Consider the following 21,740-nt stretch of genomic DNA (forward strand, 5'->3'; position numbering starts at 1 on the left):
CAACTGTAGTCTGCACACGGTGGTGGTTAATGGTGTGTGGTGACTAGTGGTACTTATTTGCTGTTATGAAACTAAAATGAACAAACTATTGATGTATTGGTCATTATGGTGTCATGATATTTTTAAAGGATTCTGTTATCATTTGATTGTGTAAGTAAAATACTAGGTTCATTTTCACACTGTAAAATAAAGGGGTATGCTAAATGAGTGAGACGCTCTGTGTTTGGTAATATATCTGAGGTCTCGGAGGAAGTGTGGAGGGATGGAGGTGTGGAGCGAGGGAGGAGGGTGGATGGAGGAGGGGTGGTGTGAGGGAGGAAGTGTGGAGGGATGGAGGTGTGGAGCGAGGGAGGAGGGTGGATGGAGGAGGGGTGGTGTGAGGGAGGAAGTGTGGAGGGATGGAGGTGTGGAGCGAGGGAGGAGGGTGGATGGAGGAGGGGTGGTGCGAGGGAGGAGGGTACATCCAGTTCCTCATCCCCCTCTTTAGTTAATATTACATGACCTGATCATTAGTGAATCCCAAACCACCAACGCTGCTTCTGATACACCAACGAGGTGTCTTCCAACAGATTACACACACCACCCTCACCATACAATATCGCTTTGGGCGTCAACATGTATCGAGCCAAATCCATCTTTGACCTTCTGTGTGTTCTAATCATTCCAAGGTCTATTCCATAGTTATACAGGTCATTTATTCTAATTTAAAGCAGGAAAACAAAGTTTGTACGGTGTGTTAATCATGCAAATATGACTTGAAGGCAAAACACTCAGGTATCAATAAAATCCACCACGACTATGTGGGTAAGTAAATAAAAGCTGTATATAGTAGAGAGACAACAGGAAAACCAATAGTCCCTGAGGTCTTTGATGCAGTCTAACGTTGACCTCCGACATAATGAAGAATTACATCCAAATAGCATAAATACATACTTATAAATACCTAGGTAGTGTAATCATACGGATTACGGATGAGGGTTAGTTACTTATAAAAACCTAGGTACTGTAATCATAATGATAATGGATTAGGGTTAGTTACTTATAAAAACCTAGGTACTGTAATCATAATTATAATGGATTAGGGTTAGTTACTTATAAAAACCTAGGTACTGTAATCATAATGATAATGGATTAGGGTTAGTTACTTATAAATACCTAGGTACTGTAATCATAATGATAATGGATTCGGGTTAGTTACTTATAAAAACCTAGGTACTGTAATCATAATGATAATGGATTCGGGTTAGTTACTTATAAAAACCTAGGTACTGTAATCATAATGATAATGGATTCGGGTTAGTTACTTATAAAAACCTAGGTACTGTAATCATAATGATAATGGATGAGGGTTAGTTACTTATAAAAACCTAGGTACTGTAATCATAATGATAATGGATGAGGGTTAGTTACTTATAAAAACCTAGGTACTGTAATCATAATGATAATGGATTCGGGTTAGTTACTTATAAAAACCTAGGTACTGTAATCATAATGATAATGGATGAGGGTTAGTTACTTATAAATACCTAGGTACTGTAATCATAATGATAATGGATTAGGGTTAGTTACTTATAAAAACCTAGGTACTGTAATCATAATGATAATGGATTAGGGTTAGTTACTTATAAAAACCTAGGTAGTGTAATCATAATGATAATGGATGAGGGTTAGTTCTCTTCCGACGCTGTAAGCCCTTGACATCGTAACGTAACAAGAGGTGATTACCTTGGAAACCAATGGGAAATAACACATTGATCACTACAATGATCATTTATAACGGAGGTGTGTGTGTGTGTGTGTGTGTGTGTGTGTGTGTGTGTGTGTGTGTGTGTGTGTGTGTGTGTGTGGCGTGTGTGTGTGGCGTGTGTGTGTGTGTGTGTGTGTGTGTGTGTGTGTGTGTGTGTGTGTGTGTGTGTGTGTGTGTCTTACCCCTTCACTGTGGGCAACAGGGTGTAACTGTGAGAGTTTTTGAGGATGGTGCCGTGGGCCTTCTTGGTGGAGAGGTCCAGGACTCCATCTGAGGATTAACATACGCAGATACACACACACACTGTTTTAGGGCACAGTTCATCACAGATTATCTAAGTATGTACTGTATAACTTGACTTCAATTGATTGGGACTTTTTAAATGAATGTAATTAACATTGTAAATGTGCCGTTCAATAACAGATGTTTGTGTAACTCTATAAATCACTAAAAATGAGAAAGGAAAAGGACTCCAGGAGAAGAATACAACATAGAAAATCACATGAATAAATAGTGAAAATAATCATTACTGTTCCCTCCGCTCTGCTCTTTGTTTAAAGAGTAATAACAATATTATATTCCTCTTTCCACTGACTGAACCACACACACACACACACACAAAAACACACACACACACACACACACCCTCCTCCTCCTCCACGGGTTAGTAATCCCCAAAGTGCAGCTGACCTGTCTGATGACCTGTCTGATGACCTGTCCCGTCTGAACAGAGCTGAAGGACCTCTTTAATCTTTAGGGCTTTTTGGTTGGACAAAACAAGGTGGTGATATTAAAATGAATTTCTCTCTCTGTGTGTTTATGGGTGTGTGTGGGAGGCATACATAAAAACACTATAATACCATATATGGTCACAGGCATTAGAGGATAATCCAGGCCAAATGTCTATAGGGCAAGAGGGATTTTAAGGCATGGGGGTTAATGTTTTTAAGATTCAAAAATCTATTTTTCAGCATAACGCGACTTGGCATTCAGCCTCCAAAATGTTGTTAGAATTAGGATACTAGTAGTTTTCATTAGGCCCAGTCTGTTTGGCTCTATACAACTTTTACTGGTCCAATTACAGGTTGTGGGGGATTTGCGACCAAGGTTTAACTTCCTGACATATGTCTGAGATGTTGCTTCAATATATCCACATAATTTCCTACCTCATGATGCCATCTATTTTGTGAAGTGCACCAGTCCCTCCTGCAGCAAAGCACCCCCACAACATGATGCTGCCACCCTGTGCTCATGGTTGGGATGGTGTTCTTCGGCTTGCAAGCCTCCCACTTTTTTATGGCCAACAGTTCCATTTTTGTTTCTTCAGACCAGAGGACATTTCCCCAAAAGTACAATCTTTGTCCCCATGTGCAGTTGCAAACCGTAGTCTGGCTTTTTTATGGCGGTTTTGGAGCAGTGGCTTCTTCCTTGCTGAGCGGCCTATCAGGTTATATCGATATAGGACTCGTTTTACTGTGGATAGAGATACTGTTGTATCAGTTTCCTACAGCATCTTCACAAGGTCCTTTGCTGTTGTTCTGGGATTGATTTGCACTTTTCGCACCAAAGTACGTTCATCTCTAGGAGACAGAACGCATCTCCTTCCTGAGCGGTTAGATGGCTGCGTGGTCCCTTGGTGTTTATACTTGCGTACTATTGTTGTGGTGCAGATGAACGTGGTACCTTCAGGTGTTTGGAAATTGCTCCGAAGGATGAACCAGACTTGTAGAGGTCTACCATTTTTTTCCTGAGGTCTTTGCTGATTTCTTTTGATTTTCCCAAGATGTCAAGCAAAGAGGCACTGAGTTTGAAGGTAGGACTTGAAATAAATCCACAGGTACCCTTCCAATTAGCTTCTAAAGCCATACATAATTTTCTGGAATTTTCCAAGCTGTTTAAAGGTACAGTCAACTTAGTGTATGTAAACTTCTGACACACTGGAATTGTGATACAGTGAATTATAAGTGAAATAATCTGTCTGTAAACAATTGTTGGAAAAATGACTTACATGCACAAAGTAGATGTCCTAACCGACTTGCCAAAACTATAGTTTGTTAACAAGAAATTTGTGGAGTGGTTGAAAAACGAGTTTTAATAAATCCAACCTAAATGTATATAAACTTCTGACTTCAACTGTAAGAGAGCTATAGGGGAGATATAGGGAAGATATAAAGGGATATATAGGAACGATATATAGGAGAGATATAGGGGATCTATAGGGGAGAGATATAGCGGAGCGATATAGGGGAGCGATATAGGGGAGAGATATAGGGGAGCGATAGGGGAGCGATATAGGGGAGAGATGTAGCGGAGCGATATAGGGGAGCGATATAGGGGAGCGATATAGGGGAGAGATATAGCAGAGCGATATAGGGGAGCGATATAGGGGAGAGATATAGGGGAGAGATATAAGCAAGATGTAGAAGAGCTAGAGGCAATATAGTGGAGATATAAGCAAGATACAGCGGAGATATAGGAAAAATAGAGGAGATATAGCAGATATATAAGTGAGTTAAATTGGAGATATAGGAGAGATATAGTAGAGATAGAGGGGATATATTAAAGGATATATAGTGGCTCATAGGAGATACATGGGAGCTATAGAAGAGATATAGGGAAGCTATATGAGACCTATAGGGAGATATAAGCAACATACAGGGGAGATATAGTCAATATAGGGGAGATATTGGCGATACAGGGAGATATAGGAAAGATAAATGGAGATAAATGGAGATAGGAGAGATACAGGGAGATAAATGGAGATAGGAGAGATACAGGGAGATAAATGGAGATAGGAGAGATACAGGGAGATAAATGGAGATAGGAGAGATACAGGGAGATAAATGGAGATAGGAGAGATACAGGGAGATAAATGGAGATAGGAGAGATACAGGGCGTTCTATTGAAGTTATGGGGGAGTTCTTCAGTCCAGGTTTTTCTTCTACTTATTTATTTTATTGAATATTTGTTTCTCTTTTCTTATTGTTGTTGCACTGTTGAGAGAGAGCCTGCAAGTAAGCATTTCATTGTACAGTGTAACACCATTTTATCTTGTCCATAAGGTAACTACGTTTTGATTCGATATGGACGTGTGAGTGGTGTCTTACCCTCTGTTTTGGTCTCTGTGGTGTCGGGCCTCTTGACGGTGAGGTCCAGTGGAGAGTCCTGGTCGGCCATGAGAAGCTTGCTGAGGACGGGGTTCTGTGCAGAGGCAGCAGCACCGGTACCACTACAGTTACTACCGGCTCCGTTCCCACTGTCCGGGCAAAGGCAGAGGCGGAGGCGGGGCTGAGGCCCGGTCCCGGGGCGGGGGACGAGGGGCTGGACGCCCCCGGCAGAGCGAGGGGGGCCGGGGCTGGAGAGGCCGCTCTCGGCAGGAGGCGGCTTTGGTCCTTGATGCCGTTGGGCTGGGGGTGATGGGGGGGGTCCTGAGAATAGCTGTTTTTTGAGGTATATTCGGCAGCGAACTGACGGATCATTCGCTGCATTATCTCACGAGCCACTAGAGGGATGTGAGGGTCCGAGAAGCTTGGGAGGTCTGCTAGAGACAAACAAACACACAACATTAGACACCTATTAGAACATTCTTAATCTGTTTAACATTCCAACGACCGGCTAAAGATCTGGCAGCACTACAACTAGAAACATGAAAGCTGCAATATGTCACTTTATGGGGGAACAACGGACCAAATTCACGTAGAAATGTCAGTTACGAACCTGTCATTCTCACTGAAAGCCAGTCTCAGAAGTTGTAGATATGTTCTATGTGCACTATTTCTATGCTTCCCGTTCTTTAGTTTTGTTTTTGCATATTTTACTTTGGGTTTTGTGCAGCAGCTTCAGACAGCTGAACATACTATATTATTGGTTATTGAAAATACATTTCACAGCGGTTTAGACCGTACAGCAACTTTCTCAGCTCTACATGACTTGTTTTGTAACATAAACTGAAATTAGGCGAACTATTCTAATTTTAGCAACCAGGAAATATTACTGTTTATATGTGAAGAAAAAAAAATATATATAATATATATATATATATATATATATATATATAATATATACACACATACATTTTTATTAAAAATAGACTTGTTAGAATGTGGACATAGATGTAGACCTACAGGACATAGATATATACCGACAGGACATGTTTTTTAATACCTCTCTGTACAGACAGACTGTTAGAATGTGGACATAGATGTAGACCTACAGGACATGTTGTTTAATACCTCTCTGTACAGACAGACTGTTAGAATGTGGACATAGATGTAGACCTACAGGACATGTTGTTTAATACCTCTCTGTACAGACAGACTGTTAGAATGTGGACATAGATATATACCTACAGGACATGTTTAATACCTCTGTAACACTACAGACAGACTGTTAGCTAGGCTTCGTCGCAAATGGCACCCTATTCCCTATGTAGTGCACTACTTTTGACCAGAACCCCATTGGCCCTATAGTAGTGCACTACATAGGGAATATGGTGCCATTTGGGACACAGGTCTCGTCTACCCTATAGCCCCCAACTTTCAGCCGCAAAACAACAAAGTGATTTAGCAGACAAGCTTTCTGGAAAAACATTTCCTTTTGGGCCGAGGAATTGTGCCCCGTGTCCGAAGGGGAAGCTTTCTGCAAACAATACCTACGTCCTGGCACCCTATTCCCAATCCAGTGCACTACTTTTAACCTGGGCCCTATGCAATCTGGTCAAAAGTAGTGCACTAAGTAGGGAATCGGGTTCCGTTTGGGACGCCGACCGCGTGGACCCAAAACATAAAGCCGGGAGCATATAGACATTATAAAAACATTTAGCTAAAGGAACATCACTGGGAAGGAAGAAAACCCTCAGACAAACTACACATATCTATGTGTGTCTGTTTATATACTGTGCACAGTGTTTGTTCAGCTACATACACTCAGTGTACACACCATTTAGGACCTTTCTTATATTGAGTTGATTCCAATGCTTCCCATAGCTGGCTGGATGTCCTTTGGGTGGTGGACCATTCTTGATACACACGGGAAACTGTTGAGCGTGAAAAACCCAGCAGCGTTGCAGTTCTTGACACACTCAAACCGGTGCGCCTGGCACCTACAACCATACCCTGTTCAAAGGCACTTTAAATATGTTGTCTTGCCACCCATTCACCCTCTGAATGACACACATACACAATTCATGTCTCAATTGTCTCAAGGCTTAAAAATCCTTCATTAACCTGTCTCCTCCCCTTCATCTACACTGAAGTGGATTTAACAAGTGACATCAATAAGGGATCAAAGCCTTTACCTGGATTCACCTGGTCAGTCTGTCATGGAAATAATGTTTTGTACACTCAGTATATAGCAGCTTTAGGCCAGCTGAGGGCTGAGAGCTGAGGGCTGAGGGCTGAGGGCTGAGGGCTGAGGGCTGAGGGCTGAGAGCTGAGAGCTGAGAGCTGAGAGCTGAGAGCTGAGAGCTGAGGGCTGAGGGCTGAGGGATGAGGGCTGAGGGCTGAGGGCTGAGGGCTGAGGGCTGAGGGCTGAGGGCTGAGGGCTGAGGGCTGAGAGCTGAGAGCTGAGAGCTGAGAGCTGAGAGCTGAGAGCTGAGGGCTGAGGGCTGGGTGTGGAGGTGAACCCAGATTGATTGGGCAGACACATTGATTGGATCAGCATCTGACTGAGTGACCTAATCCTCTCTAAAACAACCATGTATCTCAAATGGCACCCTGTTAACTAGTGCACTGCTTTTGACCAAAAAAAGTAGTGCACTAAATGATATAGTGTAGGGAATAGGGGACCGTTTTGGATGCAACCAGTCACACACTGCACCCCTCTCTTCTCTAGGAGAGTATATAACCATAACAATACATGGTCACTTAACCAACACGTTTCATTTTAAACTTAAGTTTTTTTAGGACACGATTTTAAATGAACCTTTATGTAACGAGGCAAATCACTTAAGAACAAATTCTTATTTACAATGACCGTCATACACCGGCCAAACCCGGACGACGCCGGGCCAACTGGGTGCCGCCCTATGGGACTCCCAATCACGGCCGGTAGTGATACAGCCTGGAATCGAACCAAGGTGTCTGCAGGGATGCCTCAAGTACTGAGATGCAGTGCCACTCGGGAACCCAAATGTGGGAATCAAACCCACAACTTTGGTGTTTCCAAGTTCCATACCTTGTGTCTTTATAACGTCCCAACTGACTACGCCATATAGTTCTACTAGACTCCCTTATGGTTCTATAGGTCCTTGACCCTAATAGTTCTAGGTTCTAAACTGCCTTATGCTTCTATGTTCTAGACTCCCTTATGGTACTAGGTTCTAAAATCTCATGGTTCTACATTCTAGACTCCTTTATGGTTCTCTGTTCTAGACTCCCTTATGGTTCTATAGGTTCTAGACTCACCCTTTCTGTAGAAGACAGCATTGAGGAACTCTTCGGCTTGCTTCTCCAGGCGGTTGATTTTGGACGTGTCCTGTTTCAAGTCCTCTGACTCTGATAAGACCTGGGGAGTGATGCCAACCAAGTGTTCCTGAGAGGGACACAGAACACAAGAGGAAAGAGGAAAGTTTGGGATTTGAGAAAACAGTAGATAAATGTACAACCAAGTGTACCTCAGAGGGACACAGACAAAGCAGACACAGTTTTAATGAACTTTTCCTGGACCAAACCCAGAGGAAAACCTTACAGTACCTTTTAAGTCTGTTTTTTTTCACTAAGCTAAAAAAAACAAACATAATATGACAATAGGTGGCGAGATAACGCTGTGGTGGAAGCTTTAAAAGACTGGGTGGCAAAATATGGTGTTTAAGAAAGTCATTGTGTGGTACTATGGACATGCAGTCATTGTGTGGTACTATGGACATGCAGTCATTGTGTGGTACTATGGACATGCAGTCATTGTGTGGTACTATGGACATGCAGTCATTGTGTGGTACTATGGACATGCAGTCATTGTGTGGTACTATGGACTTGCAGTCATTGTGTTTATGAAACAAATAATGATCTGGGGTGGTGGTGGGAGGAATGGGCGTGACACCCTGACTGTCTCTCCGCTTTCTCCTCTTAGAATCCAGTGACGTGAAAACTGGCAAAACCAAAACAGGCTCAAACAGTTTCTTTAAAACGGCATACCTTCACAGTTAATATGAATGAGGCATTCTCTCATCCTTCCCCTCGCTCTCCCTCCCTCGTCTCTTTCTCTCTCTCTCCCCTCAGAAGACACTTCAGTTGAATGCATTCAGTTGTTCAAGTGACTAGGTATCCCCCTTTCACTTTCCTTCTCCCCCAGCCTCTCTCCTCCCTCTGCCTCTCTCGCTCTTCCCCTCCCTCAAGTCTACCTCCTCCCCCTTTCTCTCCCCCTCCCTCAAGCCTACCCCCCCCCCTCTCTCGCTCTTCCCCTCCCTCAAGCCTACCTCCCTCTGCCTCTCTCCCTCCCCCTCTCTCGCTCTTCCCCTCCCTCAAGCCTACCTCCTCCCTCTGTCGGGAGTTTGCATAGCTGCAGATCAATGAATCAATTGTTTTCCGTCCTCTGCAGGTCCTCTGGCATTTCATGCAATTAAACGCACACAGTGAAATATGAAGAGTACGTCCCAAATGGCACCCTATTCCCTACATCGTGCACTACTTTTGACCAGAGCGCTATGGGCCGTGTTCAGACGTAGTGCACTATAACGAGAATAGGGTGCCATTTTGGACGTAGGGCAAGCCCAACCCAACCAGCCCGGGCCCGGGCATGGCAAGGCCAAGAGACAAGCAGAGGAAGGAGGGCAGGTATGTTCTAGGTAATATGTTTTTATGGACCATGGAGCGTATTCACAGTGTCCCAGAAGTAGGAATGCTCAATCTGATTTATATAATCCTATTCATTATTAATCTGATCATAGATCAGCACTACTACTATGTTATATATGTTTATAATAATAATTTGGTTGGTGCTTATATTTGTTATTTTTCACACATGTACAAGTGTGTATTAAATTGTAGGTGCCAGATGGTCGACCTTCAGGGTTGAAGAGGTCAAGATGAAAAAGGAGAAAAGGAGTGGTTGGTTGGCATGGCAACAGAAGGGGGGGGCTCTTTGTGAGGCCTTCTGTTTCATCCTTCGTTTCCTCCATTAAAGGGGCAATCTGGGATTGGTATATCAAAAGTGGCGCGGTGTCCACTTCTTTATCGTTTGAATCCCAGGATTGCCCCTTTAAAAGACAAAGAAAAAATGGAGGGACGAGTGGCGCCCCGAAAGACATGCCGACGAGCCATCAATTCACAAGGTCAAAGGGAACGAGGGGTGACTGAAAGGGCAGAAAATAATAATACATTCCCGAGAGGCAAAACATTCCAGCGCCATTTTAGGATGATCTAGACATGGCTGAATGAGTGAGACGACCAGGGATTGACCTCTACTTAAAGGGTGTGTGTGTGTGTGTGTGTGTGTCGTGTGTGTGTGTGTGTGTGTGTGTGTGTGTGTGTGTGTGTGTGTGTGTCGTGTGTGTGTGTGTGTGTGCGTGTGTGTGTGTTTGTGTGCTCGTGTGTGTGTGCGTTTCGTGTGTGTGTTATTGTTGATGAGTCGATGGAAAGATGAAAAAATGCAGACTGGCTTTTGTCATTGAAGCTCATTAGCTAATGCAGTGTGTGGAGTTTAGCTAATAGATAGCGTAACTGCAGTGTTTGGAGTTAGCTAATCAGCTAGCTGTAATGCAGTGTGGGGGGTTTAGCTAATCAGCTAGCTGTAATGCAGTGTGTGGAGTTCAGCTAATCAGCTAGCTGTAATGCAGTGTGTGGAGTTTAGCTAATCAGCTAGCTGTAATGCAGTGTGGGGGTTTTAGCTAATCAGCTAGCTGTAATGCAGTGTGGGGGGGTTAGCTAATCAGCTAGCTGTAATGCAGTGTGGGGGGTTTAGCTAATCAGCTAGCTGTTAATGCAGTGTGGGGGGGTTTAGCTAATCAAGGCTTAGCTGTAATGCAGTGTGTGGAGTTTAGCTAATCAGCTAGCTGTAATGCAGTGGGGGAAGGCTTTGCTAATCAGCTAGCTGTAATGCAGTGTGTGGAGTTTAGCTAATCAGCTAGCTGTAATGTAGTCTGGAGGGTTAGCTAATCAGCTAGCTGTAATGCAGTGGGGGAGGGTTTGCTAATCAGCTAGCTGTAATGCAGTGTGTGGAGTTTAGCTAATCAGCTAGCTGTAATGCAGTGGGGGAGGGTTTGCTAATCAGCTAGCTGTAATGCAGTGTGTGGAGTTTAGCTAATCAGCTAGCTGTAATGCAGTGTGTGGAGTTTAGCTAATCAGCTAGCTGTAATGCAGTGGGGGGAGGCTTTGCTAATCAGCTAGCTGTAATGCAGTGTGGGGGGTTTAGCTAATCAGCTAGCTGTAATGCAGTGGGGGAGGCTTTGCTAATCAGCTAGCTGTAATGCAGTGTGTGGAGTTTAGCTAATCAGCTAGCTGTAATGCAGTGTGTGGGATTTAGCAATTGTCTCGATGTGTGTGTGTGTTTGTGTGTCTGTGTGTGTGAGCCACAGCAACTCTAATAACATCAATTACCTTGACTTTCTCTCGTCTTAAGCAGCAAAAGAGACAATTTACATCAAACGACCAATCCAACAGTACCTCGGGCTCGCAATCTGTGGGAAGAAGAAGACACACAAACACACACACGTCAGAGAGGTTGTGGTAATAATGACAGGCCGCTGTGTGTGAGCTTAGACAAACCACAGCACAGCTAACCATTTCATGCATTTCACAATAAAACCCTTCAGAATATGAAAAGCATTGAAAATAGCAACAGTTTGTTTTGAATGATGGCCGAGTTCCTTTTGATACATAAAAAACTGTTCGGACACACACACTCAACCCGAAGATTACCATCAGTGTGTGTGTGTGTGTGTGTGTGTGTGTGTGTGTGTGTGACATCTCTGTGTCTCCAAGTGACAAGGCCTTCTGGTGACTCTCTCTCGAACACGGTATGAGCTTCCTTTGTGATAACTGACTCTTCAGGGAACATGACTTGTGTCACAGTCCTAGTGGGAGGGGAGCGGAGCGGAGGGGACGTTGGGCCTGGGCGCCTGGCGGCGTGCGGCGGCCTTGGATACGTGACTATTGTGTTGGTGACAGATGTAGAACCGGGCGCCTCGACATAGTGTAGTCATTAACCTCCAGTCCCCTGCCGCACTAAACCCTACCCCTTCATATGCAGAGGAGAGTGTGTGCGTGTGTCTGTGTGATGTGTGTGTGTGTGATGTGTGTGTGTGTGTGTGTGCGAGTGTGGCTATAATGCTCCACGGGCAGAGAAAAACAGAGAGAGAGGAGGGATGCCCAACAAACTCACCTTTTGGTGCACCATGGATAAAAAGAAAAGTGCCCAGAGCTCCACACGGAACTCACAGCACTAAGAGAGAGAGAGAGATATGCCCCCCTAGGCACAACTATGACAACATAACCAACAGTCACGGGTCACAACTCCTGCAGCTCTGTCGCACGCTGGGTATGTACATAGTCATTGGTAGGCTTCGAGGGGACTCCTATGGTAAGTACACCTATAGCTCATCTCTTGGCAGTAGTACTGTAGACTACCTTATCACTGACCTCAACCCAGAGTCTCTCGGAGCATTCACAGTCAGTCCACTGACACCCCTATCAGACCACAGCAAAATCACAGTCTACCTGAACAGAGCAATACTCAATCATGAGGCGTCAAAGCCAAAGGAACTGAGTAACATTAAGAAATGCTATAGATGGAAGGAATGCAGTTTGGAAACCTAACAAAAAACAAATTCAATCCCTTTTAGACAAATTCCTGGGTAAAACATTCCACTGTAATAGTGAAGGTGTAAACTTGGCAGTAGAAAATCTTAACAGTATATTGAGTCTTCTCATGCTTTGTTGATTTCAAAAAAGCCTTTGACTCAATTTGGCATGAGGGTCTGCTATACAAATTGATGGAAAGGGGTTTTGGGGGAAAAAACATACAACATTATAAAAATCCATGTACACAAACAACAAGTGTGTGATTAAAAAAGGCCCAAAACAAAGACATTTCTTCCCACAGGGCCGTGGGGTGAGACAGGGATGCACCTTAAGCCCCAACCTCTTCAACATATACATCAATGAATTGGTGAATTGGCGAGGGTACTAGAACAGTCTGCAGCACCCGGCCTCACCCTACTAGAATCTGAAGTAAAATGTCTACTGTTTGCTGATGATCTGGTGCTTCTGACCCCAACCAAGGAGGAACTACAGCAGCATCTAGATCTTCTGCACAGATTCTACCAGACCTGAGCCCTGACAGTAAATCTCAGTAAGACCAAAATAATGGTGTTTCCAAAAAGGTCCAGTCACCAGGACCCACAAATACAAAATTCCATTTTGACACCGTTTGCCCTAGAGCACACAAAAAAACTATACATACCTTGGCCTAAACAGAATTCTGCAAAAATATCTTCCGTGTACAACATAGAACACAAATAATGCACGCAGAGCAGAATTAGGCCGATACCCGCCTAATTAACAAAATCCAGAAAAGAGCCGTTAAAATTCTACAACCACCTAAAAGGAAGCGATTTTCCCCCCAACCCTTCCATAACAAAGCCATCACCTACAGAGAACCTGGAGAAGAGTCCCTAAGCAAGCTGGTCCTGGCTCTGTTCACAAAACACAAACACACCCTACAGAGCCCCAGGACAACAGCACAATTAGACCCAACCAAATCATGAGAAAACAAAAAGATAATTACTTGACAACATTGGAAAGAATTAACAAAAAAAAACAGAGCAAAACTAGAATGCTATTGGGCCCTAAACAGAAGAGTAACATAGTTGCAGAATACCTGTCTACTGTGACTGACCCATAATGAAGGAAAGCTTTGACTATGTACAGACTCAAGTGGAGCATAGCCTTGCTATTGCAGGAAAGGCCACGTAGGCAGACATGGCTCCTCAAGAGAAGACAGGCATGTGCACACTGCCCACAAAATGAGGTGGAAACTGAGCTGCACTCTAACCTCCTGTCCAATGTATGACCTAATTAGAGAGACATATTTCACTCAGATTACCACAGATCCACAAAGAATTTGAAAACAAATACAATTTTGATAAACTCCCATAATCTACTGGGTGAAATACCACAGTGTGCCATCACAGCAGCAAGATTTTTGTGACCTGTTGCCACAAGAAAAAGGGCAACCAGTGAAGAACAAACACCATTGTAAATACAACCCATATTTATGTTTATTTATTTCCCTTTTGTACTTTAACCATTTGCACATCGTTGCAACACTGTATTATAACATAATATGACATTTGTAAGTCTTTATATTTTGAAACTCTGTATGTGTAATGTTTACTGTCATTTTTCTTGTTTATTTCACTTTTGTTTATTATCTACCTCACTTGCTTTGGCAATGTTAACATTGTGTTTCCCATGCCAATATAAAGCCCCTTGAATTTAATTTAGAGAGAAGGACAGAGAGAGAGAGATAAACAGAGGAGAGAGAGAGAGAGAGAGAGAAAAGAGATTGAGAGGGGGGATGAGATAGAGAGAAAATAAGCGATTGCGAGGGGGGATGAGAGAGAGAAAGAGAGAGAGATTGGAGAGAGGGGGGTGAGAGAGAGGGGGGGTAAGAGAGAGAGGGGATAAGAGAACGAGAGCGAGAGAGCGAGATGGGGATGAGAGAGGGAATAAAAGAGATTGGAGAGAGGGGACAAGAGGGAGAGAGAGATTATGGGGAATAAGAGAGAGAAGGATAAGAGAGAAATGGGATTAAAAGAGGAGAGGGGGATGAGAGAGAGAGAGGGGATAAAATAGAGAGGAGGATGAGAGAGAGAGAGAGAGAGAGAGAGGAGAGAGGGACTAAACGAGATTGGAGAGAAGGGGGATAAGAGAGAGAGGAGAGAGAGAGAGATAAAAGAGGGAGAGGGAGAGAGAGGAAAGACAGAGAAAATAGATTGGAGAGAAGGGGATAAGTGCAAGAGAGAGAGAGAGCGAGAGAGAGAGGGGATAAGATAGAGAAAGATGGGGATAAGAAAGAAAGGGGACAAAAGAGAGAGATTTGAGAAAGGGGTGAGAGAGAGAGAGAGAGAAAGAGGAGAGGGATATATAAAAGAGATTGGAGAGGGGAGGGATAAGAGAGAGAGATAAAGAGGGGGATAAGAGAGAGAAAAAAGAGAAAAGAGGAGAGGAATGAAATAGATTGAGGGGGGGATAAGAGAGGAGAGAGAGAGGGGATAACAGAAATAGAGCGAGAGAGCGAGAGATAAGAGGGAGAGAAGGAGAGAGATAAGAGATTGAAAGAGGAGGATGAGAGAGAGAGAGAGGGGGGATACGAGAGAGGAAAAAGGATAAAAGAGAGACGAGGGGATGGTAGAGAGAAGGATATGAGAGAAAGGGGATAAAGACAGAGAGGGGGATGAGAGAGAGAGAGAGAGAGAGAGAAAGAGGAGAGAGCGATAGAGAGGAGAGAGGGAGAGATAAGCGATTGAGAGGGGGGATGAGATGAGAGAAAGAGAGAGAGAATGGAGAGAGGGGGGTGAGAGTGAGAGAGAGGCCGGGGGGGGGTAAGAGAGAGAGGGGATAATAGAGAACGAGAGGGAGAGAGCGAGATGGGGATAAGAGAGGGATAAAAGAGATTGGAGAGAGGGGGATAAGAAGAGAAAGTGGATAAGAGATAGAAGGATAAGAGAGAAAGGGGATAAAAGAGAGAGGGGGATGAGAGAGAGAGAGGGGATAAAATAGAGAGGGGGATGAGCGAGAGAGAGAGAGAGAGATGAGAGAGAGAGAGAGAGAGAGAGAAAGATAAATTAGATTGGAGAGAGGGGGATACGAGAGAGAGAGAGAGGAGAGAGAGAGAGAGAGAGAGAGAGATTAAAAGAGGGAGAGGGAGAGATGAGAAAGACAGAGAAAATAGATTGGAGAGAAGGGGATAAGTGCAAGAGAGAGAGAGCGAGAGAGATGAGAGAGAGGATAAGAGAGAGAAAGATGGGGATACGAAAGAAAGGGGATAAAAGAGAGAGATTTGAGAAAGGGGGTGAGAGAGAGAGAGAAAGAGAGAGGGATAAAAGAGATTGGAGAGGGGAGGGATAAGAGAGAGAGATAAAGAGGGGGATAAGAGAGAGAAAAAGGAGAAAAGAGAGAGGGATATAAAGAGAGATAGGGGGATGATAAAGAGCAAGAGACAGAGGAGGATAAGATGAGAGAGGGGGACAAGAGGGAGAGAGAGATATAGGGATAAGAGAGAGGGATGAGAGAGAGGTATAAAAGAGAGAGAGGGGGATGATAAAGAGCAAGAGACAGAGGAGGATAAGAGAGAGAGGGGGACAAGAGGGAGAGAGAGATATAGGGATAAGAGAGAGGGATGAGAGAGAGAGGGATGATAGAGAGAGAGAGAGGGGGAATAAAAGAGAGCGAGAGAGGGGGGGGTTAAGAGAGAGAGAAAGAGAGAGAGAGAAAGAGGGAGAGATAAAAGAGTGAGAGAGAGGGGGATAAGAGAGAGGATAAAAGAGAGGGATAAAAGAGAGAGAGGGGGGGATAAGAGCGAGAGAGGGCCTCCGGAGTGGCAGCAGTGGTCTAAGGCACTAGAGATCCTGGTTCAAGTCCAGGCTCTGTCGCAGCCGGCCGCGATCGGGAGGACCCATGGGGTAGCGCACAATTGGCCCAGCGTCGTCCGGGTTAGGGGAGGGTTTGGCCGGCAGGAGGCAGGATGTCCTTGTCCCATCGTACACTAGCGACCTCCTGTGGCGGCCGGGCACAGTACACGCTGACACGGTCGCCAGGTGTACGGTGTTTCCTCCGACACGCTGGTGCAGCTGGCCTCCGGTTTGACTGGGTGGTGTTTTGGAGGACACACTGGTGCAGCTGGCCTCCGGTTTGAGGGAATTGTGTCAAGAAGCCGTGCGGTTTGACTGGGTCGTGTTTCGGAGGGACACATTGGTGCAGCTGGCCTCTGGGTTTGACTGGGTGGTGTTTCGGAGGAAACACTGGTGCAGCTGGCCTCTGGGTTTGAGGGAATTGTGTCAAGAAGCCGTGCGGTTTGACTGGGTCGTGTTTCGGAGGACACAGTGGTGCAGCTGGCCTCTGGGTTTGAGGGAATTGTGTCAAGAAGCCGTGCGGTTTGACTGGGTGGTGTTTTCGGAGGACACACTGGTGCAGCTGGCCTCTGGGTTTGAGGGAATTGTGTCAAGAAGCCGTGCGGTTTGACTGGGTGGTGTTTCGGAGGACACACTGGTGCAGCTGGCCTCCGGTTTGAGGGAATTGTGTGAAGAAGCCGTTGCGGTTTGACTGGGTGGTGTTTCGGAGGACACACTGGTGCAGCTGGCCTCCGGTTTGAGGGAATTGTGTCAAGAAGCCGTGCGGTTTGACTGGGTGGTGTTTCGGAGGACACACTGGTGCAGCTGGCCTCCGGGTTTGAGGGACTTGTGTCAAGAAAGCCGTGCGGTTTGACTGGGTGGTGTTTCGGAGGACACATTGGTGCAGCTGGCCTCGGTTTGAGGGAATTGTGTCAAGAAGCCGTTGCGGTTTGACTGGGTGGTGTTTCGGAGGACACACTGGTGCAGCTGGCCTCCGGGTTTGAGGGAATTGTGTCAAGAAGCCGTGCGGTTTGACTGGGTCGTGTTTCGGAGGACACATTGGTGCAGCTGGCGTACGGTTTGAGGGAATTGTGTCAAGAAGCCGTGCGGTTTGACTGGGTGTGTTTCGGAGGACACACGGCTCTCGGCCTTCGCTGCTCCCGAGTCCGTATGGGTGTTGCAGCGATGAGGGAAGACTGTTGGATACCACCAATTGGATACCACAAAATGGAGGAGAAAAAGGTGTATAAAAAAATATATAAAAATAAATGAATGATAGAGGATCAATAATCTAAGAAAGAAGAGAAACAACGGCCTTGGAGTCGTTTTCGTCTCTCGTGAGAAACCACACAATTCATTTGGAGGAAGGGGTGGAGCGGAGAGAAAGAGAGAGACGTCATCAACGTGGCCACTTCATAGAGACGACCGTATGAACTCTGTGTCTGGGTCGTTGCCATGGAGCTATGCTTCCTTTAACCATCAGTTGAACCCACACCGCTACTGAGAGATATACTTTTTGTCTTACATTAATGAGACATCCTCATTATAGTAAAAGCACCACATCACCCCCCCCCCCCCCCCTCCCACCAGAACCTCAACACAATCACATTACACAGTACAAGACAGTACAGTACTATGCAGTACACAATCCAATCCTTACAAATGAGATGTATATATATAAATATCTCTCTCGATTTATATGTTTCACCTTTTATATTTATTATATTTCTACTATTTACTGTTGCCATTTTGTTGTTGCTTTATTTGTATTATTTGCTACCATTTATATTATTCTTCATTATTTTATTACAATATATATTGTATACATTGTTGCTTTGGTAATATTGATGCAATGTTTTTCATGCCAATAAAGCAGCTTGAATTTGAATTTGAGAAAGAAGGAGAGAAGGATGGAGAGAAAGAAAGAGAGAGAGGGAAAGAGAGAGAAAGAGAAAGAGAGAGAAAGAGAGAGAGAGAGAGAGAGAGAAAGAAAGAGAGAGAGAGAGAGAAAGAGCCATCACAGCAGTAATATATAGTAACCTTATAGTAATAGTAACCTTTCGCCACAAGAAAAGGGCAAACCAGTGAAGAACAAACACCATTGTTAATACAACCCATTTTTATGTTTATTTATTTTACCTTTTGTACTTTATCCATTTGCACATTATTACAACACTGTATATATATATATACATAATATGACATTTAAAAAATATATAGTTTTTTACTTCTGTGAGTGGAATGTTTACTGTTAATTTTACTTAAGCTACTTCACTTGCTTTGGCAATGTAAACACATGTTTCCCATGCCAATAAAGCCCTTCAATTGAATCTAGTCCTACACTAGGGAGTGACACAACTCAATTTGAATGAGTGGATACAACTAAACTTGAATGAGTGGAATGGGAATGATACAATTCCACTTGATGCAGTGAGTTCTGTACATTATATCGTGTTGCTAGGTGCACTTTTCTTTTTACCCATGGTGTGTCAAAAGGTCAAAGGTGAGTGAGTGGGCCCCCGTGGTTCTAGTAGTTACAATAGCCCTGGGAAAGAGCCAATTAGCTACCGTCCAACAGCTAGCATGACCCCCCACCCTGCTGCACTCAGCTGTGAGAGAGAGAGCGAGAGAGGGTGCGAGTGTGTTTGTACGTGTACTTACTGTGGAAATGTGTGTGCATTTATGTGTGTGTGTTTGTACGTGTACTTCCTGTGGAAATGTGTGTGCATTTATATGTGTGTGTTTGCTGTGTGGTTGAATGAGCGAAGAGGAAGACGCATCTGAAACATTTACACTAATTCTGAAGTTGGTGGAGGATGTGTCACAAGACGATAGGTGGCCACACTGACCTCATTTCCTAGGGTTTGGAGAGAGAGAGAGAGAGAGAGGTAGAAACTGAGCTGCACTTCCTAACCTCGTGCCAAATGTATGACCATATTAGAGACACATATTTCACTCAGATTACACAGATCCACAAAGAATTAGAAAACAAACCCAATTTTGATAAACTCCCGTATCTACTGGGTGAAATTCCACAGTGTTCCATCACAGCAGCAAGATGTGTGACATGTTGCCACAAGAAAAGGTCAACCAGTGAAGAACAAACACCATTGTAAATACAACCCATATTTATGTTTATTTATTTTCCCTTTTGTACTTTAACTATTTGCACATCATTGCAACACTGTATATAGACATAATATGACATTTGTAATGTCTTTATTCTTCAGGAACTTTTGCAAGTGTAATGTTTACTGAATTTTTTAAAATTGTTTATTATCACTTACTTTGGCAATGTAAACGTTTGTTTCCCATGCCAATAAAGCCCCTTAAATTGAATTGAGAGAGAGAGAGAGGAAAGAGAGCTCTGGCTGGCTGGGTTGAGGAGCCGTATCATTTGACATTTGATTCTCCTGACCCACACACTTTCTGTGTGTTAGAAGTCATGTGTATTGAAGCAGTCTAGCTGCACGCTTGGTGCGATGACGCACAAGGTGTTGTTGTTGTTGTTGATGATGTTGTTGTCTTTGGGTAATTTGAGGGGTTGTAATTCCATTCAGGAACCTAAACATTTAGACCTCTTTTCAGCTCCTGAGTTTCATATATTAAGAAAATATTGTAACATATATTAAGAGTTTCATATATTAACAATATAGTGTAAGGTCAGAGGTTAACACAGGCTTAGGAGATGTCCGTTTTGTTCTATGAGATAATATCAGTCAGTTAACATGACCTTTACGATGTATGAAGCCTCAATGTGCTTTATTTGCTTATTTCATAACATTAATGCTTCAAAACTCACTAAAAAGTGACGTTAGCTGATGAAGATTATCTCATAGAACAAAACATAGAAGATCTCCTAAGCCGGTGTTAACCTCTGACCTTATTTTTGGCATTTATCTATAAACCCTACAAAAAATATGTATACAGTGCCTTGCGAAAGTATTCGGCCCCCTTGAACTTTGCGACCTTTTGCCACATTTCAGGCTTCAAACATAAAGATATAAAACTGTATTTTTTTGTGAAGAATCAACAACAAGTGGGATACAATCATGAAGTGGAACGACATTTATTGGATATTTCAAACTTTTTTAACAAATCAAAAACTGAAAAATTGGGCGTGCAAAATTATTCAGCCCCTTTACTTTCAGTGCAGCAAACTCTCTCCAGAAGTTCAGTGAGGATCTCTGAATGATCCAATATTGACCTAAATGACTAATGATGATAAATACAATCCACCTGTGTGTAATCAAGTCTCCGTATAAATGCACCTGCACTGTGATAGTCTCAGAGGTCCGTTAAAAGCGCAGAGAGCATCATGAAGAACAAGGAACACACCAGGCAGGTCCGAGATACTGTTGTGAAGAAGTTTAAAGCCGGATTTGGATACAAAAAGATTTCCCAAGCTTTAAACATCCCAAGGAGTACTGTGCAAGCGATACTATTGAAATGGAAGGAGTATCAGACCACTGCAAATCTACCAAGACCTGGCCGTCCCTCTAAACTTTCAGCTCATACAAGGAGAAGACTGATCAGAGATGCAGCCAAGAGGCCCATGATCACTCTGGATGAACTGCAGAGATCTACAGCTGAGGTGGGAGACTCTGTCCATAGGACAACAATCAGTCGTATATTGCACAAATCTGGCCTTTATGGAAGAGTGGCAAGAAGAAAGCCATTTCTTAAAGATATCCATAAAAAGTGTCGGTTAAAGTTTGCCACAAGCAAACACCAAACATGTGAAAGAAGGTGCTCTGGTCAGATGAAACCAAAATTGAACTTTTTGGCAACAATGCAAAACGTTATGTTTGGCGTAAAAGCAACACAGCTGAACGCACCATCCCCACTGTCAAACATGGTGGTGGCAGCATCATGGTTTGGGCCTGCTTTTCTTCAGCAGGGGCAGGGAAGATGGTTAAAATTGATGGGAAGATGGATGGAGCCAAATACAGGACCATTCTGGAAGAAAGCCTGATGGAGTCTGCAAAAGACCTGAGACTGGGACGGAGATTTGTCTTCCAACAAGACAATGATCCAAAACATAAAGCAAAATCTACAATGGAACGGTTAAAAAATAAACATATCCAGGTGTTAGAATGGCCAAGTCAAAGTCCAGACCTGAATCCAATCGAGAATCTGTGGAAAGAACTGAAAACTGCTGTTCACAAATGCTCTCCATCCAACCTCACTGAGCTCGAGCTGTTTTGCAAGGAGGAATGGGAAAAAATTTCAGTCTCTCGATGTGCAAAACTGATAGAGACATACCCCAAGCGACTTACAGCTGTAATCGCAGCAAAAGGTGGCGCTACAAAGTATTAACTTAAGGGGGCTGAATAATTTTGCACGCCCGATTTTTCAGTTTTGATTTGTTAAAAAAGTTTGAAATATCCAATAAATGTCGTTCCACTTCATGATTGTGTCCCACTTGTTGTTGATTCTTCACAA

The 21,740-nt window shown here is 43.8% G+C and overlaps 1 protein-coding gene across 1 annotated transcript in view; it reads right to left on the minus strand.

Annotated features, from left to right (window-relative positions):
- The window catches only part of LOC110485613 (ligand-dependent corepressor), a 76,718-nt gene that overhangs the window by 11,301 nt on the left and 43,677 nt on the right, over positions 1 to 21,740 (minus strand). Inside the window, exons 3-7 of the mRNA XM_036948330.1 lie at positions 11,281 to 11,360; positions 8,152 to 8,278; positions 5,017 to 5,285; positions 4,855 to 4,984; positions 1,930 to 2,017 (exon numbers count right to left, since the gene is read on the minus strand). Coding sequence (XP_036804225.1) covers positions 1,930 to 2,017; positions 4,855 to 4,984; positions 5,017 to 5,285; positions 8,152 to 8,278; positions 11,281 to 11,360 — 694 coding nt within the window. The remainder of the gene's footprint in view (positions 1 to 1,929; positions 2,018 to 4,854; positions 4,985 to 5,016; positions 5,286 to 8,151; positions 8,279 to 11,280; positions 11,361 to 21,740) is intronic.

This window comes from Oncorhynchus mykiss, chromosome 17 (assembly GCF_013265735.2).
Source record: "Oncorhynchus mykiss isolate Arlee chromosome 17, USDA_OmykA_1.1, whole genome shotgun sequence".
Lineage (NCBI taxonomy): Eukaryota > Metazoa > Chordata > Actinopteri > Salmoniformes > Salmonidae > Oncorhynchus > Oncorhynchus mykiss.